The 25269-nt window shown below is 44.1% G+C and overlaps 2 protein-coding genes across 3 annotated transcripts; both read right to left on the bottom strand.

The window, feature by feature from the left end:
* Positions 1-357: 357 nt before the first annotated feature.
* LOC125520700 (bidirectional sugar transporter SWEET6b-like) lies at positions 358-4086 on the bottom strand. 2 transcript variants are annotated; one of them, XM_048685668.1, is made up of 6 exons: positions 2652-4086; positions 2071-2557; positions 1753-1969; positions 1464-1625; positions 855-974; positions 358-740 (listed from the first exon to the last, which is right to left on the bottom strand). In XM_048685668.1, the coding sequence occupies exons 2-6, from the start codon at positions 2148-2150 to the stop codon at positions 579-581; spliced, it is 741 nt and encodes a 246-aa protein (XP_048541625.1). In that variant the 5' UTR covers positions 2151-2557; positions 2652-4086; the 3' UTR covers positions 358-578. The 2 variants fall into 2 exon arrangements, with proteins under 2 accessions (XP_048541625.1, XP_048541624.1); XM_048685667.1 differs by having other exon boundaries at positions 2071-4086.
* A 5517-nt stretch (positions 4087-9603) lies between these two features.
* Positions 9604-12297, bottom strand: LOC125520275. The gene is made up of 9 exons (XM_048685156.1): positions 11939-12297; positions 11789-11853; positions 11582-11622; positions 11296-11384; positions 11097-11210; positions 10874-10951; positions 10555-10620; positions 10148-10228; positions 9604-10070 (listed from the first exon to the last, which is right to left on the bottom strand). Exons 1-9 carry the CDS (start codon positions 12239-12241, stop codon positions 9954-9956), a joined length of 954 nt encoding a protein of 317 aa, XP_048541113.1. The 5' UTR covers positions 12242-12297; the 3' UTR covers positions 9604-9953.
* Positions 12298-25269: the final 12972 nt, after the last annotated feature.

Here is a 25269-nt window from a genome sequence, read left to right as displayed (position 1 = left end):
ACAAGATTCAGAAAAATATTTCTAGCATGGACTCAAAGCGGCATACTTCCCTGCAAAAAAAAGGTCGATGTGGCAACAAGGCAGCCTCACGGGAAAAGAGCAGGAGCCATCCAACTGAACCGGTAATTAGGTTAAGTCTGTGTCGTTTTCGCTCACACCAGGTTCAAGTTGCATCACCAATAAGATGCCCTTTGGGTGTTTTTGTGCAGAAAACAAAAGAGGACCTTGCCCGAAACATAATACAAACACATCGTGGATATTGCATAAAATAATTTAACAAAGCCATCACACACTGTAATTTACAAATCAATTGAATCATCACGTAAGAGCAGATTGAAAACAGGCAGGCATACGTGGTGTCATAATATATCTCTGGGATAACTCAGCTGCATTGGTATTTATATATACACTTGCAATTTGCACTGTAGTCTCGGACAGACGACAATTGTTCACAAAATTAAAGGCAATCTCAGACTCTATACTAGCTAACAAAAAGTACTACTAATTAACATCAGACCTGTTGGTATCATCCGGTATTAACTACTCAAAAATCTTTAGGGCTAAAAATGACGCCAAGCTTATTTCTCAATGGTGACCGAGACGTCGCCACTGGTAACGGCGTTTTTGGTGAGGACGGTGGGCAGTTCAACGTTTTTGCCCTTCTTGGGGGTCGATCTGTAGTAGTACCCGTATAGGATCAGCTGGATGAGGCCAAAGATTGTACCGAGGGCATTGGGGATCTGCACAGAATTTAAAGAGGACATAACAGTTAGATCGAACCACGCTGAGGAATTCTTGATTGTAAGTCTGGATGGGTTTGTGACTTTTTTTTTATCCAATGTCTATGTACATACCGTGATGTAGATGTCAAACTTGATGAGCGCATAGCCCATCCAGCAGAGACCGTTGAGGAAGTTTACCAGCGACAGGAAGAACGGCATGTACTCCACACTCTTGGTCCTGATCACTTTACCCTGCAAATAAGCAGTACAATATTACTACTTTCATCTTAATTTTTTGAGTGAGCTAGTAATTCACCCTGTAAAGGAAGTTTACCTTTGAGATAGAAATAAACCGTAGGCTTTTTTGATTAAAAATATATGATGTAGCATAGTGTAGAAGAACTTGGGTGCGTGAGAGGTGAACAACTCAATTCAAACTTCTTTTGAACAGGGTTTTGGCACGAACGTCAAAACATAAAAGGTGGGTGCATCTTTTAGACGGACACAGATTTTCAAGCAGAATCAACAACAAACAAGGTGTGTTACTTAACAAATTGAGATCTGCCAAAAGCATCTACTTGAACTTTAAAAATAAATTGTAGGAAGGTATTTTTCTAGACAACACATCATTACCACACCATACGTGCACAACGCAGATTAATTAGCCACCTGAACTAACAAGTTAAAGCAGTTATCAAAGATCGCGGGTCGACGATCCATAAGTTGGGGTGGTGTACGTACCATGATGGTGAGCGGGGAGGCATACATGATGGAGCCGAAGATGACGCAGAGGATGCCTACGATCATGGAGCGCTTCTCATGGGTGTGGGCGCCGACGAGCACACCGGCCACCACGGCAGCCATGAACGCCGCCTCGATGGCGAGCACGCCGAGCATCTTCCACTGCACGCACAACACAGGCACATGGCATGGGTTAGGGGCATGCAGGAGGATCTTCTGTACAGAAACTAACGCCGAAAAGAGACAGTAGGCCGGATGAGGGGGCATTAGGAGGGTTGCACGTACGTACCCTTGTGTTCTTGGCCGCGTAGATGATGAACATGATGATGTAGGCGCCCTCGATGACGAGGCCGATGCCGTTGATGGTGAGGACGAGGGTGCTGTTGGGGTGGACGATAGGGAGCCCGTAGAAGAACCAGAGCAGGCAGTTCATGAGCGTCGCCAGGTAGGGGTCCGGCTTGAACTCCTCCACGTCCTTGGCCTTGTAGATACGCCAGAACGTCGGCCTGCGGACGCACAAGCAGAAAATGAGCGTCAGGTTCATGCCCTAGCAACCACCTTCCATCCATGAATACATTGCCGAGAGGAGGAGGAGGAGAGGGCTTACACAGGGGAGAGGAAGAGGCCGAAGGAGATGACATTGCCAATGATGCCCACGATGTTGCGGGCCACGTTGGCGGAAACCATGATGCTCAGCAAGATCGATCGATCGCCCGCCGGGAACACAACTCGATTGCTCAGGGGAACAAACGACTTGAGGAAGGTTGGTTGTGATTTGTTTGGGGCGTGGGTGGCCGAGCTTATATAGTAGGGCGTACGCCTTGGCCTTCCCCAAGTTATATCCGATGAGGATATTGTTAAGGGTGGCCAAACCTTCTGATTTGGGAGACCTTATCGAACTCCATCTCTGGCCGTGCTCCCATACAACAGCCGGCCGTCTCAATTTCTTCCTCGTCACCTAGCCAAAGGATCGCCCAGCTAGCTCCTCTTCCACGTAACAACTCCTACTCGATCCAATTATCCCCCGACAGTCCTACGCAAATAAACCTCTCATGCAAGATCGAGGCAAGCCGGGGAGGGACAGCAAGACGGCACTGTGGTGAGACAGATCAATTAGAGGCAAGATAAGCATGGCAGCGGCACGGGGGCATAAAGTGCAGCGTATGTACAGATGGGTTGAGCACTCACTGAGTACTGTCTTCATCCCACGGTGCTTGCGAGTTAAGAAGAAATCTGTGTGCATCACCTACCTTCAAGTGGAGAGGATTGATTTTTTATGCAATTGGTCAAATTGGATGTAAAAAATCAACTTTGCATGCTTACATGAAGCTAGATTCCTGGAAAATAAGTGTTTTCGCACAGTATATCAAAATGAAACTGCTAATTATTAAGTCCCATATGTTTTTTGTGTCCTGATCTCACCTTCAGCATCTGATTAACAAAATACGTGTCTGATGTCGAAAATTCGATCTGAATCTTGACAAGAAACAAACACAAAATGATTAGGAGGGACTATATATGCATTACGAGTGCATTGGGACAAGGGGGGGCGAATCCTAGCCGCACCATCGGGCTCACCTCCCCCTCCCTTCCTCGCCGCCACCTGAGGCAGCCGTCGGGCAAGCCCGGGGCGCCAAGGATGGTGGCGGCAGGGCCCCGGCTGCTCTGCCTATGCGTGGGGAGTCCCGGATCTGGAGCGGCGGCTCCTTTGGCGAGGCACGGTAGGCTCCGGCGAGAAGCCGTGCGGGCGGTGGATCTGGCGTCCTGGCCGCACGGGCGGCAGGATCCCGGTGGTCGTTGGCGGCGGTCGGCGGCTTATGCGGTGGCCGGTGCGCGCGATCTGGCGCCTCCCCTCCTCTCCTGTTCGACGTGCGGGCCAGCCTGGTTGGGCCGCGCTTCCTTTGGTCGCCGGTTCTGTACAGGAGGCGCTGCTGGTGGCAGGGATCTAGTTCGGGCAAAATCCCTGGCAAGCCGCGCCGACGGCGACGCCTGAGGGCGTCGTTCCCCTCCTTGGAGGCATCGGTATGGACTGATCTCCTCACTTCTCCTTCCCCTAGGTCTCCCGGGCGAAAGCCCTAACTTTGTTGGGCGGCGGCGGCGCTCACGGCGCCGTTCCCTTCTTGTAGGCGCCGCTCTGGGAACCTTGGGGTTGGGTGGTGCTTGTGGGTGGTGGGCGACGGCGGTGGTGCGGCCCTATCCTAGCATGGATCTACGTCCGCTGCTTGGAGTTGGACTCGCGTAGGTGGAGGTCATCGTTTGGCATCATGGTGATGTCGATGGCGGAGGACCTGCCAAGGTTGACACCTCAATCTGCTCTGAAGATGGACCAGTGGAAGATGGCAACAACACATGTGAGTGCGCCGGACCGGTTTGTGCCCCGGACCCGGTAGGTGGCTCGGTCGAGGCCTCCGACTTTAGATGTTAGGCTTAGGTGAGAGGTTTGGGTATGTGGCCTAGCTTGCACCCCATCATCATATGGATAGGAGTAGCGGCAGATGTTGCCAAGATGGCGGATTCAGACATATTGTTGTTATACTTTGTAAGGTCCTCGAGAATAATCAATAAAATGGCCACATGCATCTATACAAGTTAGTGCCAATGGGAAGGCGATCTCTAAGGAAAAATTAGCGTTTTTTGTCGTTTTATTTTATTCGTTTAAATAGTGAGCGTTCGTTCGTTCTAGCGAACATTCGTCGTTTTTTTTCTCGGATTAAATCCGCGATTTTTCTGATCGCGATTCCTGATCCGATTTTCGTTTTAGTATAATTTTTCGCTCGTTTATCGGAATCAGACGATTCAAGCGCCTGGAGTTTCGTCTCGAAACCCTCTATCCGTTTAACCAACTTAAACAAGATTTTGCTACTGTAAAATTTGCCCTAGATCTAGATTAGTAGAACGAAGTTGTTTTCTTTCGCCGTTTGACTTTCGTTCCTTCGTTCGATTTGATTCTTTTTGCCAACTGGAGTTCTTAAGTTGAACCTTATGGTTAGATCTCTTATTTGAGTTTTACCCGTGCATTAGATGAGTACTTATTATATGCTTGTTTGTTTGTCTGCGATAGAATATCCGGAGTGTGCCGCTTGTTACTTCGAATCTCTAGGTTTCGCGGATCAACAGCAAGGCAAGTAACACTTTGATCATACCTTTCCTACTACCCAGTTTTATTGCATTGGATCAATCCTCACACATTGCATGATTAGGATCTATTTAAATTGTGGGATGAGAAATAGTTGAGGTAGTACCTATTACCTGTTTATTATCAAACCTTTGGGAGTTACTTCTACGTTTGCTTATTATGCCATGCTATGCTAGTAGACGTGGATTGGGTGAGTGATATCCATGACAGATGTGAGTTTGTTAATTAATGGTTTATCTAAGGTGGCAACTTAAACACACATCTGGGTGGATTGAGGCACCTGGGTATTCCAGGACTTGCCTGTTTTCTTTTGGACCGCTACCCAGGCTCAAAGGGATCATGAGACTATTCATACTAGAAACTTCCGTGTGCAGCCACAAGCTATTATGGGCTCTAGCATAGTTGACTAAGTCGTGCGAACTCTTACAGTGGTAGACTAGCAGATGTAGGGGATGTAGGTGGTACGGTCTACCCGATCGTAAGGTGCTAGCGCTTCTGAAAGACTATGTCTCGGTCATCCGTCTTCTCAAACACCATGTAGTGCGAGAAACCAAACGGAGGCGATCGAGTTTTGTGGGGAAAAGTGCGCAAACCTCTGCAGAGTGTAATAAACTAATCATGATTAGTCGTGTCCCCGGTTATGGACATCTTGAGTATCTAGTACCTGCATTATCATGTGAATCTCAACATGTTACTCTAAATTAATTTTGTTGGGTTTTGTTTAATGATGATGCTTAATTGGGATTGAGAATGTTGTCAACCATTCTCAATGTTTAACAACTACCATGATAGTTAAATAAATCTATTCCTTTGAAGTAGGGAAAAATTGGCTTTACGCAAAACTGTAACCATAGAGCTTTCCACCAGCCAAATATGCATATAGTATAGCTGTTTCATTTCATTACTCTCTATGTGTTACCTTCCCAGCATATTCCATGTGCTGACCCGTTTTCGGGCTGCAACGTTAATGTTGCAGACTTTTCAGACGACGATTAAGGAGTTTTTAGGTCGTGGTTCTATACTCAGTGATGCCGTTGGAGTTGATGGACTCACTTATCTTCCAAGCCTTCCGCTGTTATCGTTATTAGATGGCCTTAAGCCATATTTATTGTAATAAGTTCTCTTTTGAGACACTCGATCTAATAAGTGTGTGATTGCTACTCTGTTATAAATCCTCCGAGTACTGTGTGGTGTCAGCATTACTGATCCAGGGATAACACCGGAGCACGGAGATCAGACTGTTTGAGGTCTGGCCGCTACATTTTGCTACAACCGGCATAGCATTTTGCTACGACCGGCGTCACGCGTTGCTACAACACATAACTTTTCTCTGGTTGTAGTGTCAGGTTGGAGGTTTCTTTCTTAACGATTGAAACTTTTTCATACACGGTTGAAGCTTTTTCTGTCCATGGTTGAAGCTTTTGTGTAAACGATTTAAACTTTTTTTGTTTGAGCAGCCCTTGGTTAAAGCTCTCTCTATCATCTGGTTGAAACTTTTTCCATCTAAGGTTGAAGCATTTTGCGTCAGCGGTTGTATCTCCTCGTGAATCGCAGTGCCAGTTGAAGATTTTCCATCTAGGGCTTGAAGCTTTTCCAGGGGTTGAAGCTTTTTTAACAACGTTTGCAACACAGAGGGTGTGCGACGGTTCAAGCCTTGCCTCGGTTCAGACGTGAGCTCGTCTTCGAGGGCGTGCGTCCGGTGATCTTCGTTGCCGCAGCTCCGACCGTCGTAGCGGAGTTGTGACCATCGCCGGGGGAGCTGCAACCGGCGCACACGTTGCTGCATGCGCCGAGCCAGCATGAAACACAGGTGGCCACCGGCGGCGAGGGCGGCAACCGGTGGCGAGGGCGGTGACCGGTGCCGGGGGCGGCCAAGCCCGGTGGTGCTTCGAGTCTGGGTGCCTCGCTCATCCATGGTGGCTAGATGTGTACACCAGCGGAGGAAGAGATGAGCTGCATTGACTTGGTGATGATTAGATCTGACGGTTAATACAGAGGTAAATCGGGCGGCTGCGGTGCGACCGGCCGAAACTTTCGGCCGGCGCACCGACGCAGATTACTACCCTAAAAGAAATAGGTATTCTTAGTCTCTGTCATGCTATTTTATAAAAAAAAAACTTAATGTTTCTGACATTAGACCCGCAGTACATATCAAATGTTTTTTTAAAACACTCATATCTTCTAAACCGTAACTTCAAATTTAACATGTTATATATGAAATTTAATTAGAAAAATATATAAATTCTGAATATGATACTATTTTACCTGTTAACCATTTAAAAAGTACTATATAGGATGCAATCTCAATCAATAGTGCATTATCCATCTTTCTTTCATATCATTACTGATTCGAATTGTGGATGAACATCTCAACAAAACCAGGATTGAAGACAAAATTGAAGATCACTTCCTCGTTTCTTTGTATGTATTAAATCTACATGTACACCGTGTTTAAATAGAAGAAAGGTGGAATCTTGAACTTCACTTTTGTAGGCAAAAACCATCTTTGTTTGGGCCGTAGCTACAAATACTCAGATTATAGACCTTTTTTGTAAATTAAGAGCGTGTGATATTCTTTACTTCCTTTGCAAAGCACGGGCCCTTTTGCTAGTTGTATTAATAATATTCATAATATAATAATAATCTATACCTATATCTCTATCTCTATTATATCTAATAACAAAGGGGCTAATACTTCTGTCCATACATCACGAAAATTGCCCCCGGAGTTACAATAAATTACTCACTATGCCATCCATAAGTGAAAACGATTGTTTTTTTTCTTCTTGAGATCGTCGTCGGTATGCCATCCATAAGTGAAAACGATTGTTATTTTTTCTCAAAATCGCCGTCGGTTACGGTTCTTATATCATTGTACCCTTGTATTATATCACAATGGCACTAGCATCGCGATGGCCAAGGCCCCAGTCAACCTTTTTCTATCTTTTTCTGTCTTATAGCAAGCGTGCCTTATCCTCCCTTCGCATGTTCACGGGCCACCCCATGTGCGAGTTGCGATGATCCCTGTTTATTTTTTTCATTTCGTTTTTTTGCCTTTTCTTTTCTTATTTCTGTCTGTGTTTTTCTTCTTTCAATTAATTCAGGATTCCCAGAAAATCCAAATTTTAAAAATGTTGAGTTTTTAAAAAATTGCAAAATTATAAAATTTTCGTGATTTAGAAATTGTTGCCATATTACAGAACAATTTACGATTACGAACAAAATGTTCATGAGATTAAAAAAGGTTCATGACTTTTATAAAATGGTCGTGTATTCAAAACATATTCAAGAATTTTTTAAAAAAATGACCATGAAATTTTATAAAATATTCACAAAAAATTGAATAGATTCGTAAGTAACGAACAAAACGAAATGACACCTATATAGAATAGATTCGCGCGTTGGGTAAAAGAAAAGGTTTATGTATTATGTACTGAACCCAAAAAAATTGGCACAACTTTCATGTTAGTTTTTGTAAGCTACTCTCTTCGTTCTAAATTACTCGTCGCGGAAATGGATATATCTAGAACTAAAATACATCTAAATACATCCATTTCTAGATACATCCATTTCTGCTATGAGTAATTCGAAACGGAGGGAGTACGTGATGTCTAATTTGCCTCCATACATAATTATATTTTTCTGCCGCGGCCCTAGGTCAATGGGAGACACATCATTCATCAATCTAGCTCAGACAAGGTCCACCAGTGCAGTTTGCTCAGCCAAAAAAAAATCACTATGGTGCTGTAGGAAATCAAGTCTTGATGAGACCATCACACATTCAGATTTTGAAATGACTTTTTAAATGTCCCTTATCTCATCATGACGTGATTCAAACGTAGTTTATGAAATGATATTTTAAAAGTCCTTATCTCCCTTGCACTAATTGTTTTTTCTTCTATTACAACGTAAGGGCATATTTGCTATAACAAAAAAATGTTCATGATTTCACGAAATTAAGAGTGATAGCGTATCTCGATGATGTAGTAAAATGTGATCTTGGCCATTGGAGATTATGAAAAAATTCTACCATTTCAACGCATGGGCCCTTAAAATGTTCGCTGATTCAAAAAATGTTTTTCAAATAAAAAAATCATTATATCAAAAAAAATGTTTGTCAATTTTAAAAATTGTTACACCAATTTCAAAAACAATTTTCTTCCATCCTAGAAATGTTCGCCGTTCAAGAAAATTGTTAAAAAATGTTCATAGTTTTAAAAAATGTTCGCAAATAGTATAAAATGTTCATGGATTCAAAAGTTGTTCTTAATTTTAGAAAATGTTTGGAAATCTTTTAAGGTGTTCATGATTTAAAAAAAATCATGATTTCAAATATGTTCACGAGTTTAAAAAAATGTTCATGATTCCACAAAATTGAGAGTGATAGTGTATCTCAGTGATGCAGCAAAATATGATCATGGCCATTGAAGATTATCAAAAAAAAATCTTTCGTTGCAACGCACGGGCCCTTTTGGTAGTTATATCGGATGAGAATAGGGTGGCCGAACCATGTGATTTGGGTGCAGACCTTATCGAAGTCCATCTCTGGCCGTGCTCCCATACAACGGCCGGCCGTGTCAATTTCTTCCTCATCACCTGGCCGTGTCAATTTCTTCCTCATCACCTAGCCAAAGGATCGCGCAGCTAGCTAGCCCCTCTTCCACGTAACAACTCCTACTCGATCCAATTATCCCCCGACAGTCCTACGCAAATAAACAACCCTAAAGCGAAACACATCAGAAAAATAGAGCCGAACTTATCTTTAAAAGAAAAAAGAAAAATAGAGCCAAAGTTTGAGCGGAAATACTATTGAGCGAATGTTCGCTCACCTGGACATGAACGCGACGCCAGCTGTTCGGTCACACGCATAAATGATGTGGCAGCTGTAGTTCGCTAAGTCATCCAGCGCGATGGGATCCTTGTCGTCCGATTTTGATCAAGCAATCCGTTGCTATCAACACTTCCTCTCTTTCATTACAGGAAAAAACGTGTAAGTCAAGTACGAAGACTACACTGTGAAAGCTAAATTTAACCTCGGCAAAAAGTTATCGGGTGTTACACTCGACAAAAAGGACTCGGCATACTCCTGGTAGGCATAACGACATAAGCTGAGTGTTATTTGTCAGCTACTCGGCAAAAGGTTTGCCGAGTAAAAATAAGCAGCTCACTGCAAAACGCTACGAGGAAATACCTTATAGGTAGATCCCTACCCAATGCTACTGTTAAGTAGTAGTAGTAGCGCACTACAGGCACACACTAGTATATGTTAATCATAGAGGCACTCCCAAGCATTGCTAACTCATAAAGACGATGCATTGCGCACTGATACCCTGGTGGTGTTCTCTTTACTGTCATCAGTTATCTTGGCCCTCATTGCAGCCAAGGTGGAGCCTCCGCACTCTCATCTTTCCATTCAGTGCTAGGGCTAGCACATCGTACTCTTCTACATACCACAGCTCTGATACCTTTGCCTGGAACAGTTTTGAGATGCAGATTAGCTAATGAATCATTATCTTCGGGATAAACTTTCTGTGATGCAAAAGTTTACCTGGAAGCCACGGATTTTCCCATTAACCTGTGCAATGAGGTCATGGAAGAATTTGATGTGACTGAAAGATGACGTGTCCTCCTGAAAAAGTGTAGGTCAAATGTTAAAATAATTGATGCAATGCGATATTAAATAAACGAGCACAATCCTTGCTAGTTCTAGTAAAGTTTGCACAACTCTAGAAGGTGTCTGCTAGTTAACGAATACTAAAAATTAGAGATAATAAACAGTTACAGAAAGGCACTACGATGCCAAATGCTCGAACAATCCAAATTAGCAGGCTTATTGCATGGTTATATTGAAGAAGCTTGCTAGACCACTGATTAAAGCAAAACATCATGTGCCTTTCTGCAAAGAATTCAGATACAGAAAATAGCAACAGAAAAAATTGTGTTGTAGCGGGCTACCTGTTGTGGGAGCTTAGGAGGTCCCAGAATTCGCGCAAAGGATGTGTGGAGGAGAACAGGATCATACTGCCACATGCATAAAATGGAGTCAGTGACTAATTCATCGAGACGCGTGAAATATCAGGTCAATAGCAATCAGCAATTAGTAAGTGTGTAAACCCACTAGAATGAATCCAGAACATTGAACTTGATGCAATGCGGAAGTCAACTAGTAGAGTAAATTTGAGTTCCCTTCTCAATGTTATCATGCCAATATGATGCTATATGTTCACAATGGGTCAGGTCATGTTTCCAACAAATTCATCTAAGTTGCTCTCACCAACTGCTTTTGGGGTGCTCGAGGGAGAGCTTCTCTCAATTTTGAGCGGATGTCGGCAGGATCAGTACCAGATTCAACCTAAAATACGAAACCAAATAACTTATTTCAGTCTGTATACTTGTAAGAGTGGAGGATGAAACACTAAGATTAATTGTATACAAACAAAGACAGGTGTCCAACATGTCATCTGGCAGCAGAATAGGGTGTTGTCAAAGATTCAAACCTGCCACAAGCCAAGAAGAACTCCAGTTGATGTCAAGACCACTCGATCCAAAGAAATTTTAAGGGGGCAAACAGCCTCAGTAACTCCTTTTACAGCATCGACTTCGGCTTCAATCTCAACAATACGACACATAGAAGATACATCAGCAAAAAGTTGTAATCCCATGCTCACGCAAATCCCAATCAGATGATTTAATTACCTCATCCTTGGTTGCTAAGATTGGCTCCAGATGATGGGAGGCATGAAACATACTGAAGTGGTACATGCTCGAATTTTGGAACCAAATAGCTGGCAATAAGAAATGACCGAGCAAAGCAAATCAACATGAAGCAGTACTTACACAAGTGTGCAGCTTTATGTTACAAATTAATGAAGTATAGATTGACCAAGCAATATAGAACAGGCGGTCATATCTATTTTATCCATATCAGAAAGTAATACCGAAGGAGAGAGTAACTATTAAATGTACTGAACATAAACCTTACCTTTATCAAAATAAGGAAGAAATACTTCCTTCACAGCCTTCCTGCATGTACAAATCATACTCAATTAGCACTGCTTTGGTCCCATTTATTACAAAGAATGAGCAATATTGTCATCCCAGATTGGCCTACTGCAGCCAAACCAAATCCATGCCAGCAACAATCCTTGGAACCATGGCGGTTGATTCGAAACCAAATCTCACCACTTACGCTATCTCGGCGGCGAACACCGGGTCCAGGTAGAGCACGTTTGCACGCACCGGCGGGTCGACGGCCTGATGAGATGAGCAGCAGAGCGGTCACACTTTCAGAAATTCATGCGTGCCACGACGGCGAGAGCAGGGGGCGAGAAGCCTTCACCTTGAGCCTGGGCACGACGGCGCCGTCCCTGACCTCGAAGAGGTCCGAGAGCGTGAGGGACTGCGATGTCTCGCCGCCCTTCAAGAAGGCCGCGCCGCGCTCGTCAAGGTCCCGCGTCATCCTGCCGTACAGATCGGCGCGCCGGGAAGACACGGGACCAGGAGGGGTGGCGGGAGCGTAGGGGTCCATGGTCGGGCGGCCCAGAAGGAGGAGGAGGAGGATGAAGACGGCGGCCGGCAGGAACCAAACGGCGCTGGCCGGAGATCTGAAGCGGGTGGAGCAGCTCGGGGCCTTGGTGGCCATCAAAGGCAGCTTTTTTTTGTGTGTGTGTGTTCAGGTGTGTCAGTGTGTGGTCTGTCGATTTTCTAGTAGCATCGTGTCGATAACGAGTAGCACACGGCGACCACACGCACCAGAATCTAAGCCACTACTGTTGTTACTAGTTTTGAGGTTAATGCAACTTTTTCTTGAATTGTGAGTGACTTCATAATACACGAGTTTATGTATATGTTAATAATAAAAAGCTGTCCATACTCATTTATTAGTGAACTAGACGCAGCACATTTAACTCACATATTGACTAACAAAGTGATGCAAGTTCTCAACAGAGAATTGATTTAAATAAATGAATGTAAACTTGCCAGGCAACTTACAATAGAAAGGCATCCCTAAAAAACTTACATGGTAAAAGGTAAAATAAAAGATGCCGCTACAAAGACTTAGGCTAGTTTTTTTAAGTATTTGGAGAATATTATGGTTTTCTCAGAAACCACAGTTTTCGAAACTTTGAAGTGTTTGGGTTCAACAAATATCACTGTTTTATAAACATATTAACCCTAATACCATTTTTTACTAGTATTCAAGAAAAGATGTCTTGACCACTTTTTTCTAAACCGAAGAAGAAACAACTATGGTTTTTTGAAACTGAAGTATTCATTGTTTATGTAATTGAATACCGAGGTTTTAAATTACTACGGTTTTGAGAAAACTATGCTGCCAAACTAGGCATTAGTAAAAAAATGTCTCAGTGAACATACATGTAATAATTTGATTACATGATTAGGGTCGAATGGTTGATAATACAAATATCTCCATCGTTAAGCACTACATCTTTTGTCGTACTAAATTATGCGACAGAAACACAACCTTGAGGAAACAGTTAATCACATAATCAATCTTCCTCACCTCAAATTTTGTCCAACTAAAATATTAGATGGCCAGTACTAGCAAGGTTTGATACTCCGTGCTTCAACTTTGACCGTAAATTTAACTACCAAGACCGATTGCGGCGGGAGCAAAATTTATATCAGTGAATTCGTATTCGAAAGAAATTTTCAATTATATAATTTTTTCTCCCGCCGCAGTTGGTCTCTTTGGTTAAATTTATGGTCAAAATTGGACCTCGGGAAGCGCGGGCGCACTATATTTTGGAATGGAGGGACTAAGGCCATAGTACCAGCGGGCTGGCTGCACTTAATATTTGATGGGTGGTTCAGAGGTGGCCATTGGAGACAATGGGGTCTTCTCCTCTGCCACTGGTCAGGTCAGGATAATTGTTGATATTAATATGGGAGGGTTATACACGACTGTTGAATCATGGAATACATCCTGACTAATATAGTAGTTGGGATCCCGATGCAAATGAGTAGAGGAGATTTCGGTGGGCAGCGTCGCCGAGTGCTCCTATGCAATTTTGTCGATATACGTTGCTATCCAGTATCCACCGTGACATATTCATCCCCAAATTTCGCCCCTCCTGCTCATGTCTCGCTCCCCGCAGCGCCCGGGAGAACCCTACATCACCGCTGCTGCCACCCAACCACCTCACCCTACCTTCCTCGCCACCACTGGAGTGCGCTGCCGGGCAAAGCCCGAGCGGCGTCGGCGGCGGGGAGGGGGGGTCTTCTCCGTCTCGCGAGGAGCACGAGCAGCGCAGGGGCGGCTCGGCCATGGGGATGTGGATCTCGACGACATCGTCAGGCTCTTGGCGGCTGGCGGGGGCGTGCGAGTAGGGAGGGCGCGGCCTTGCTACGCCATGGCACCAACGGCGCATATTTGACGCGGCCGCCGACGCGCAAGGTGGAGGGGGGAGTGCAGCGGGGTGGCGTAGATCTGGCGCGACTGTTGGCACACGTGTGGACGGGAAGAGTGGTGCTGCGCGTGGACTGGTGCGAGTGGCATCGTGCAGGGCATACGGGGAGGCCTAGGAGCTCGTCAGCTTGCTGGTCGACCGCAAGTGCTGGCGGTGATTCACGCCATGAATGGTGCGGTTGCGGTTCGCGCTTGGCGGCGTTTTGCGGGGTAGATGGATGGCTACAGTCATCGATTGCGGCGGGAGTCATCGATGTGGCGCTTTCAGGCATTTCTCTCTCCTCATTGGAGGCATCGATGTAGCTGCTCTCACCTATGATTCCTTTATCGCAGATGGCGGCGCCTTTCCCAACGTGCTCCGAGGAAAACCGTTGATCTAGTTTAGATCAGACGATGGCGGCGCTATCCGACGTCATGTTCTCTCTTGGGGGCATCGTCCTGGAGGTGGAGTCGGTCAGAGGGACCCGTGGCTCGCGAGTGTGTGTGTTGTTTGTTGTTTGCCGAAAGGCGTCATCTATATGGTTTTTTTGTCTGGTTTCCCTCATAAACTGGACCAGCCTTCTATCTATTCAATGAATTCAGCATTTTTCCTGCTAACATTAAAAAAAAGCATCTTGTCGATATATAATAATAATAATAATAATAATAATAATAATAATAATAATAATAGCAATGTGCCATCACTGCATGAGCAGAGCAATGTATTGGTGCTAGAAAAATGCCACATATGTAGATGTTGAACGCAATTTTTCTTTAACACTGTACAGTCAAAGATGCTCGCACATGTGTCCATACATTTATCTCTATGAATACACGTACATACACTCTATTTGTACGAGCACCTACGAGAGACTCGACTGACATAATATCTTGATATTAACGAATCACCATAGGAGCCTGGTTATCAACGTAAAGTCTCCTCTCACTGAACGAACATTGTCAGAGAAACTTAAATAAATCTAGAAAAATGCAATCACCTGTGCCAAATCTAATAAAATGAGGCTCAAGTAGAACAACTCAAGAATCTCATTCTGCATTTCACAGTCTTTACTGGTTTGAGAGTTAACTTTGACATATCAGCCATGGTACCTATCAACACAGAAAATGTTGTCATGCAATCTTTGGCTGCCAGACTAGAATGGTTCTATTGGAAGCTTCCCTTTCACATATCTAGGCCTGCCACTGTTACTGTCGAAGCCTAAACTGGAAGATTTTTCCCCTGTTATCAAGAGGATTGACAGAAGATTGTCTGCTTGTTCAACATTTCTATCATATGGAGACAAGCTTACCCTGATAAAGTCTGTCTTTGCACACCTCCCATTATTCTTCATGTGCACCCTTGACTTGCCCAAGGGCATTATTGAACAAATCAACAAAGTTTTGAAACATTGTTTCTAGAGGAAGTATGGTATGGAAGATAGAGGTACAACACTTATCTCAAGGTCTGCTTGCCGAGGGGTCAAGGAGGATTGGGAGTTCTCAACATTGAAATTCACAATAAATGTCTCCTAATGAAACATCTACATAAATTCCTCCATAGAGAAAATCTTCCATGGGTAAATCTCATTTGGGAATCTTACTAACCGGATGGAGAGATTAATAATAGAAATGTTGGTTCATTCTAGTGGAAAAGTATCTTCAGACTACTAGTTGTTTTCAAATCAGTGACCAAAGGACATCTTGGCACAGGCAATACCATTGATTTCTAGCTTGACAATTTGGGTCATGGAATTACAAGAGATAAATTTCCAGAGCTTTTTCCTTTGCCACCAAAGACAATTTGAACATTAAGGAGTTTTTACCAGCATCAGACATGAGTGAAAACTTCTTCCTCCCACTCTCAGCTCAAGCACATCAACAATTCCTTGAATTACAAGATATCACTCGGTCTCTGCAGATCACCAATCAGGGTGACAGATGAACATATCCTTGGGGAACATCCTATTCTTCTATCAAAATGTATAAAGAGTTGACAAAGAGTGAACCAGCAGCTCCACTTTTCAAAAAACTCTGGAAGGATGCAACTATGCTATGATACAAGATCTTTTTCTAGCTCTTACTGCATGACAGGGCAATACTAGGAACATGCTTCGAAGAAGAACATTCCACTTGCCATCTTATAATTGTGTTCTTTGTCAAATGAACACAGAGGAAACATCTCAACATCTGTTTTGGGATTGTGATTTTGTGTTTAATTGCTGGCAGTCCATTTTGGGTACCAGATGCAGAGGTTTCTCAATCTTTGATGAAGTCTTGCTTGCCATTCAGGCACTGCCTAATTCTATTGCCATGGAAATCATGATTATGGGCTGCTGGAATATCTGGATACAAAGAAATGGGAAAATCTTCAAGGCGAAAGAAGCCACAATCCAAGCGTGGAAAAGCTCCCTTAAGACAGATCTGCTTCTATTACTGCACGGAGTGAAGACTAAATTTCGAGACCAATTTTCCAGTTGGATTGAACAGAATTTGATTTAATAACTATGTTAGCCTCGGGTTTCAACAAAACAGGAGTGGGTTGAACTTGTCATTCATTGACTTTGTATATATTGTAAACTATTTTTTAATGAAATTTCCGTAGAACGATTGTTCTGCGGTTTCGGTTAAAAATCTAGTAAAATGCACATTATTGGTACCATGATGGTTCGGGGGGCGGGACTGTGCGTCATCTATGATAAAGGTGTGCGCTTGTTTCTTCATCTTGAACACAAAATAAATCCTTACCTCCATCTTGAAAAAATGAAGAAAAACAATCTTTCTCACCTCAGCCTATGCCAAGGTCAGGCAGGACATGGGTGTGGGGTTGTAGCCACAAGCGGAATTTGAGGAAGGCACACAATTGAGAGATCCTTAGGCTACTTCCAATGCATTGGTGCTTACATGAGGTGCTAAGCATATTAAATACTTTAGCAACTAAAGACCCCAATGCATAGGTGTTTAACTTGTTAGTGCTAAGTATCCTTCATTTAATGATTTTGCAACTAAAGTTCTTCATGCATTGGTGGGATCTTCCATTTAAGTGTTTTTCCTAGGTTCTCGCGCTTGGCATTGTTTCTTCCTGGGATCACCACACTCATCTCTCTCCTCTTAATTACCTTGCCACATCAGATTTTTTGCATACATGGCAGTATTAGCACCTGTACAAGGTGGAGCATTGGGAGGGGCCTTATAGCCTGGCGGTGCAACGGTGAAGAGGGAATTTGACCAAATCCTTCGAGGCGAAAGATTAGAGAAAGTATGTGACATCCACCGTTCAACCCAACCGACGTGAAATAGATAATTTAGTGTTATCTACATATTACCTTTGTCCTGGTTTATTGACCCTTATTGTATTTCACGTCAAATTTTGATCATAGATTGAACTAACAAAATACCAAAATGTTCATGCATGTATGAACATTTTATTATAATGTTTAGTCAAAATTTGATACAAATCACAAAGAAAACTTATAAACCAGGACGGAGGTAGTACATATGCTAGGAAAACTTTGCTGCATAATCCTTTCGGACAAAAACAATTTCTTCCTCACCAGTCACCGCAAAAGGAGTCGTACACATAATTTTTTTGGCGGATGCTAGGAATCATCTGACTGATGTTAGGCAAAAGATCATACGCCCCGTCGTCCGTTGGATTGGGTGCTGTGTAGCCGTCGGATCACACCCTTTCCTGTAACCAACCAAACTGTCGCACGCCCCCGCATCACCGAAAAAAAACGACGTCAAGGAAGGGAAGAGAGCAGCCCACAACATGTTTTTCGATGTTGTCATAGCACCCCGGCCACGCACTTGCAGCGCCCACTGTTGCAAAAATCGGCTCCGCCGCTTAAGCCAGGTTATGGGGCGACGCTCTGCTACAGGCTCGGATACGCTGCTACAATGCCTCGGCCACCGCTCACCTTGCGTTGTTGCATGCGTGCCTATGAGGATGCCGCTGCTATGCCTCGTCGGCGGAGCTGCATTGGATCAGGTGGTCAGCTGTAGCCTGACGACGGAGCTGCGTTGGAGCAGGTGGTCAGTTGCAGCCCGACGGCGGAGCTACATTGGAGCAGCTGGTCCGTTGAAGCCCCGACAGTGGAGCTGCATTGGAGAAGGTGGTCCACTGCATTGTCGCTGCTACTCCTCAACAGTGGTGTTGCTTTGCAGCAGGAGGACCGCTGCGGTGGCGCTGCCATGCCTCGACGGTGATGATGCTTTGTAGCAGGTGGTTGCTGCTGCAACGGACGGCGGTACTGCATTGCAACGACGGCGGTGTTACATTTCCGTAGGTCATCTGGTGGAGGCCTGCTGCAAACTTGCGTTGCGAAGCGGAGATGGAGGCATGTTGCGAGCGTTAGCAGCGCGGTGGCCTCAATCGAGGTGACGCTGCTGCGAGTCTCCAGGGCCTCTTGCCGAATGTGGCGGAGAAAGATTTTCCGGTGAGATATCAGGCTCATCGCGTGGGAGGATAAGGAAGAAAGGGAGCGGTTCCTACTTCCTAGCTCCTGGGATGCGTGGAAGTGTGTTTTTTTCTAGAAAAGAAGGTAAAGATGCAGGACGTGAGGCTGGGCTGTGATCGAGAATGCACCACCAAGGTGGGTGGGACCATGGACGCGTGGCGAGCGAACGAGGAGGCTGATTCCTTAGAAAATCATCCGGTTGAATTAAAGTGCTTTCCTATTTTTCGGGTACAAATCTGGACGAAATGAAAAAGAAAGATAGGAAAATGATCCCTTTCGAGTGACCAGCCGAAGTTTCTACAGATAGCATGTTGATCACTCGATCGGTGCGTATCGCATGACTTACGGTGCCTTGCACTGACTGCCTGCTTCCTCTTTCTTCTTCATTCGTATGACATGCTTTATCCTTTCGCTCGTGCATATCCCTTTTCTCCTCTATCTCCTTTCTCTCGCTGTATCGCGAGCTTGCTTGAATCGACGAGCAATGGGTGACCCTTCCTGTCGTGGGATTGTCACGGCAGATGTCCTAGTGTGAGGACTTAGTCGTGGAGCCATCGCAACGTAGTTATGTTAAAGGGGTTAAAGCGGGACGAAGGACGCAAGGAATTTATACTGGTTTAGCCCCTTGCGGTGAAGGTAAAAGCCTAATCCAGTTGAGATGGGATTGCTAGGGTTTTGATGACCAGGGAGCGAATCCGCTTTGCCTGGCTCTCGAGTTGTTGTTTTCTGTCCTTGAACTGTCGCCGGGTCGTCCCTTTATATACACAGGTTGACGCCCGGCGGATTACAGAATCCCAGCCTGCTCATAAGCGTGTCCGGCTCGGTTTCTATCCTTTCCTATCTTACAACACAAGTTACACACCTTATGGCGGTTTATGTCTACGGGCCCTAATCCTCCTTTGGGCCCTAAGGTTTTAGATCTCTTATACTAAAGCACCATACTCCTTGTCTTCATGGGCTTCAATATGGATAACTCATTATAGGTATAACCCGGCCCCTCCTGGGCGGTTTATACTCAGTAGTTATATCCCCAACATTAGGCCCCAGATTGATTTGAACATGTTCATGTCAATCTTCAACACTTTAGGAAAATTTCTTCTTCAGTATCTTCGAGTAAACCTTGTAATCTGCCATGACATCATCTTCCAGGATTATAATAAACGGTCATGACATCACCTATTTATTAAAAACAGCATATACCTTACTTTTATTAATGAGCCTCCGAAAATCGAGGCGACAGCTCTGTGACATATCCATTTTTTGGGCTCCTCGATTCCTGCACCTGTCGCTTATCCCTTCGTCTTATAAATAGGGCCGATGGTCCCTTTCCTTTTCTCCCCTTTCCTCTTCGTCTTTCTTCCATCTCGCATCGCCTCAGTACTCGAGCACTGCCGCCACCGTCGACCTTCGCCTCTGCCCCAACCTTGGCCGCTGCATCACCCTGAACGTACCAGAGAATCGCGACGCCTCTCCGCTGTTCAACAGTTTCGGTGAGTTCTTCTTCCTTTCCTCTGTAGATCCGTTTAGGGTTTGCACGGGCTCATGGAAGCTTCGTGGTGTTCTTCCCCTGTTCTTCATTAGAGCCTATATGATAGACTCCAAACCTGATATACTCTTGTACGGTAGCAATGATAGTCCTTCTTTTGCCATCAGATCATCTCTTTTGTGTATAAAAACCCGATCTGGAACTTCATGAACTGCTCAAGCACCAACCTTTAGGTCTAAATATTTTCCTTTTCCTGACATGTGGTAGATCTGAAATTCTAATGTGAAACTATGAAACTTGTTCTTCCTCACTTAGTCATTTTTCGGCTTCAGATCTATACTCTCATTGTCCATGTAGGCAGTTTATCTTTTAGAAAATAACCTGCCATATACCATTAGTCCCCTTGTAAACCGCCAATCGCTTTATCATTTACAATAGCATCAACCTACGGTTTAACAACTTTTGCATGCCTGAAAACCTTTTGTCTCTTAACCTGCAATGCTTTATGCTTGTCAACCATGAATCTTAAATCGGCACAAACCTTCCTTCAGGTTGTCTAAGAAATGGCCAAGACTTTTTATGCTTGTAACTGGGTTCCATCCCGGGTTACGGAAGAAGATCTGAAAGGATGTGTTATAACTGCTGCTTTACGGAAACAGAGTGAAATCCACTGGCGAGCTCCCGGCCCAGAAAATCCTCTTGAGCCCAACGATGGCGAGATAGTTCTATTTATTGATCATCTGAACCGTGGCTTTAAACCTCCCGGATCAAAAAAATTTCGCGATGTGCTTGCTAGCTTCTAGATCCACCCTCAAGATATTGGACCTAACTCTGTGTCCAATATTTGTAATTTTCAAGTGTTTTGCGAGGCTTATCTGCAAGAAGAACCGAACGTTGAACTGTTCAGGGACTTTTTCTATTTAAACCGCCGTACCGAATTTGTAGACGGGCCCAATACTGAACTTGGCGGCGTTTCAATTCAAAAAAGTAAAGACGTCAGCTTCCCTCATGCCAAGCATCATAGTCACCCTAAGGATTGGAACCAGACTTGGTTCTATTGCAAGGATACTTCCCCTGATGATGAGAATCCTCTGCCGGGCTATCGTCCTCACCGACTTACCAATACACACTCATTTCCCCAAAGGCTGACTGCAAAAGAACGGGCCAAGTATGCACCACAACTTGCCAAGCTCAGAGCCTTTGTGGCTAATGGTCTGACAGGAATTGACTTTGTTCGTTGCTGGATATCTTGGAATATTTTTCCTTTAAGTCGTCGCCCCGGTTTAATGTGCGAATATACAGGGGACTTAAAAGACCCTAAACGGCACACTGACATTCAGTTGACTGACGCTGAAATCACTGAAGCTGTCAAAAAGATACTGGATGAATCGGTGGCTGTCTGCAGCAAAACAGGGCTAAGTCCCTTCTGCGTTTCGAATAAACCGCCAGCTGTAAGAATTTCCTAGCTCCTGTTTGTTCTTGATATTCTTAACTCTTTCTTATAACCTTTGTTAATCTTTTAACAGGGTGACGACCCATTTTGGAAGAAGAAACCTCAGGATAAACCGACCAAGACCCCTCGACCCAAAACAAAGGTTGTCAAAAAACCTACCAAGAAGAAAGCAGCTGAATCCACCGGGTTGAACCTCGACGAGGATCTTGATAATCCAGACTCATAGGTAGAACTTGATACTCTTGGTTCATTTATATACACCTCATTGACAATGACCCTTATCAGGATGACGCTGAAGCTAGCCGGGCTGAAGATGTAGAGGTAATTATTCTTTCCTCCGGTTCAGATCCTCAGCCAACACAGAAAACCCGTCAAGCAAACCGGAAAGTAAAATTTTCACACCCTCTAGCTTATCTGGATCCCAACTTTCTTTTGAAGAAACAATAGCATGAAGCTCGCCGCACAACCCGGCATAGCGGCCATGTAGTTACTTCAGCCGGTTTACTGAACACTCCAACCCAGAAACGTCGATCAGAGGTCTCATATATTTCTGATACTTCTTATCCCAAGGCGGGCTATTTCAGGCAACCTCTTAATCCATCTGATTCAAACTATGAGGGAACACCTCATTCATCATCCGGCGAGTCAACGGCCACACAACTCCCTCCTCTCAAGACTGTTCCTGGGTGAGCACTTTAAACTTAACTCTTGACGCTTTATACTTGTTTGTTATACTAACCTTTATGTCTTTTCATTTCAGAGCCAAGGCCAGGCTCAGCAAAAAGGCCAAACTGAATAAACCGGCTGGTGATAACCCGACCACTGAACCGGAACAGATCCCAGAACAATTTGAGCCGAATGCTGACGCTATACATGATGATCCACCACCAGAACATCATGAAACCTTTGCTGAACTGATGGAAGAGGATCCCACCGGCCATGCTACTGACCCGCCAAGCCCGGCCAAAGCTGCAGATAAACCGCCAAGCCCAGCCAAAGCGGCTGATGACCAATCGGACGATGTCATTGTCACCGGCGTCGGCCACACCACCCTTGGCAATCCTATCGCATTATCTAGCTATGCCCACCTCAACGCCCAAGAGATTCATTCCGGCTTCTTAAACCGCCTGTATACAAGCTGCGACTATGAAGCCGGTTTAGTGGGCCTAATGAAGGAGCGATATGAGGTAAACACTGTTAACTCTTCATAATTGTTTCTCTTGTGTTCAATTTCTAATATCAACTCCAGCAGCCCCCTGCTACCTCTTGAGCACTGCGTTGGATTTCCTTGAAGAGGAAAGGATGATGCAGCAAAGTAGCGTAAGTATTTCCCTCAGTTTTTGAGAACCAAGGTATCAATCCAGTAGGAGGCTGCACGCGAGTCCCTCGTACATGCACAAAACAAATAAATCCTCACAACCAACGCGATAAGGGGTTGTCAATCCCTTCACGGTCACTTACGAGAGTGAGATCTGATAGATATGATAGGATAATATTTTTGGTATTTTTGTGATAAAGATGCAAAGTAAAATAAAAGCAAAGGAAATAACTAAGTATTGGAAGATTAATATGATGAAGATAGACCCGGGGGCCATAGGTTTCACTAGTGGATTCTCTCAAGAGCATAAGTATTTTACGGTGGGTGAACGAATTACTGTTGAGCAATTGACAGAATTGAGCATAGTTATGAGAATATCTAGGTATGATCATGTATATAGGCATCACGTCCGACACAAGTAGACCGACTCCTGCCTGCATCTACTACCATTACTCCACCCATCGAACGCTATCCAGCATGCATCTAGAGTATTAAGTTCATGAAAACAGAGTAACGCCTTAAGCAAGATGACATGATGTAGAGGGATAAATTCATGCAATATGATAAAAACCCATCTTGTTATCCTCAATGGCAACAATACAATACGTGCCTTGCTGCCCCAACTGTCACTGGGAAAGGACACCGCAAGATTGAACCCAAAGCTAAGCACTTCTCCCATTGCAAGAAAGATCAATCTAGTAGGCCAAACCAAACTGATAATTCGAAGAGACTTGCAAAGATAATCAATCATACATAAAAGAATTCAGAGAAGAATCAAATATTGTTCATAGATAATCTTGATCATAAACCCACAATTCATCGGTCTCAACAAACACACCGCAAAAAGAAGATTACATCGAATAGATCTCCACAAGAGAGGGGGAGAACATTGTATTGAGATCCAAAAAGAGAGAAGAAGCCATCTAGCTAATAACTATGGACCCGAAGGTCTGAGGTAAACTACTCACACTTCATCGGAGAGGCTATGGTGTTGATGTAGAAGCCCTCCGTGATGGATGCCCCCTCCGGCGGAGCTCCGGAACAGGCCCCAAGATGGGATCTCGTGGATACAGAAAGTTACGGCGGTGGAATTAGGGTTTTGGCCCCGTATCTGATCGTTTGGGGGTACGTAGGTATATATAGGAGGAAGAAGTATGTCGGTGGAGCAACAGGGGGCCCACGAGGGTGGAGGGCGCGCCTGGGGGGTAGGCGCGCCCCCTACCTCGTGGCCTCCTTGTTGGTTTCTTGACGTAGGGTCCAAGTCTCCTGGGTCTTGTTTGTTCCAAAAATCACGTTCCCGAAGGTTTCATTCCGTTTGGACTCCGTTTGATATTCCTTTTCTTCAAAACCCTAAAATAGGCAAAAAAATAGCAATTCTGGGTTGGGCCTCCGGTTAATAGGTTAGTCCCAAAAATAATATAAAAGTGGATAATAAAGCCCAATAATGTCCAAAATAGTAGATAATATATCATGGAGCAATCAAAAATTATAGATACGTTGGAGACGTATCAAGCATCCCCAAGCTTAATTCCTGCTCGTCCTCGAGTAGGTAAATGATAAAAAAGATAATTTTTGATGTGAAGTGCTACTTGTCATAATTTTAATATAATTCTTCTTAATTGTGGTATGAATATTCAGATCCGAAAGATTCAAGATAAAAGTTTAATATTGACATAAAAATAATAATACTTCAAGCATACTAACAAAGCAATCATGTCTTCTCAAAATAACATGGCCAAAGAAAGTTATCCCTACAAAATCATATAGTCTGGCTATGCTCTATCTTCACCACACAAAGTATTTAAATCATGCACAACCCTGATGAAAAGCCAAGCAATTTTTTCATACTTTTGACATTCTCAAACTTTTTCAATCTTCACGCAATACATGAGCGTGAGCCATGGATATAACACTATATGTGGAATAGAATGGTGGTTGTCGAGAAGACAAAAAGGGAGAAGATAGTCTCACATTAACTAGGCGTATCAACGGGCTATGGAGATGCCCATCAATAGATATCAATGTAAGTGAGGAGGGATTGCCATGCAACGGATGCACCAGAGCTATAAGTATATGAAAACTCAACAAAAGAAACTAAGTGGGTGTGCATCCAACTTTCTTGCTCATGAAGACCTAGGGCATTTTGAGGAAGCCCATCATTGGAATATATAAGCCAAGTTCTATAATGAAAAATTCCCACTAGTATATGAAAGTGACGAAATGAGAGACTCTCTATCATGAATATCATGGTGCTACTTTGAAGCACAAGTGTGGTAAAGGATAGTAACATTGTCCTGTCTCTCTTTTTCTCTCATTTTTTTATTTTTTATTTGGGCCTTTTCTCTTTTTTTATGGCCTCTTTTCTTTCCCTTTTTTTCGTCCGGAGTCTCATCCCGACTTGTGGGGGAATCATAGTCTCCACCATCCTTTCCTCACTGGGACAATGCTCTAATAATGATGATCATCACACTTCTATTTTCTTACAACTCAACAATTACAACTCGATACTTAGAACAAAATATGACTCTATATGAATGCCTTGGGCGG

Source organism: Triticum urartu, chromosome 7 (genome assembly GCF_003073215.2).
Source record: "Triticum urartu cultivar G1812 chromosome 7, Tu2.1, whole genome shotgun sequence".
NCBI lineage: Eukaryota > Viridiplantae > Streptophyta > Magnoliopsida > Poales > Poaceae > Triticum > Triticum urartu.
This window is presented reverse-complemented; position numbering and strand designations above follow the sequence as displayed.

Coding starts and splice junctions, on each gene's coding strand:
- LOC125520700 (XM_048685667.1), bottom strand. CDS start 2,150: ATGGTTTCCGCCAACGTGGCCCGCAACATCGTGGGCATCATTGGCAAT. Junction 975..1,463: donor CCTCCCCGCTCACCATCATG/GTACGTACACCA, acceptor GCTTATTTGCAG/GGTAAAGTGATCAGGACCAA. Junction 741..854: donor AGTTTGACATCTACATCACG/GTATGTACATAG, acceptor AATTCTGTGCAG/ATCCCCAATGCCCTCGGTAC.
- LOC125520275 (XM_048685156.1), bottom strand. CDS start 12,241: ATGGCCACCAAGGCCCCGAGCTGCTCCACCCGCTTCAGATCTCCGGCC. Junction 11,385..11,581: donor TCTTCCTTATTTTGATAAAG/GTAAGGTTTATG, acceptor TCTTATTGCCAG/CTATTTGGTTCCAAAATTCG. Junction 10,621..10,873: donor GAGCACCCCAAAAGCAGTTG/GTGAGAGCAACT, acceptor TGCATGTGGCAG/TATGATCCTGTTCTCCTCCA.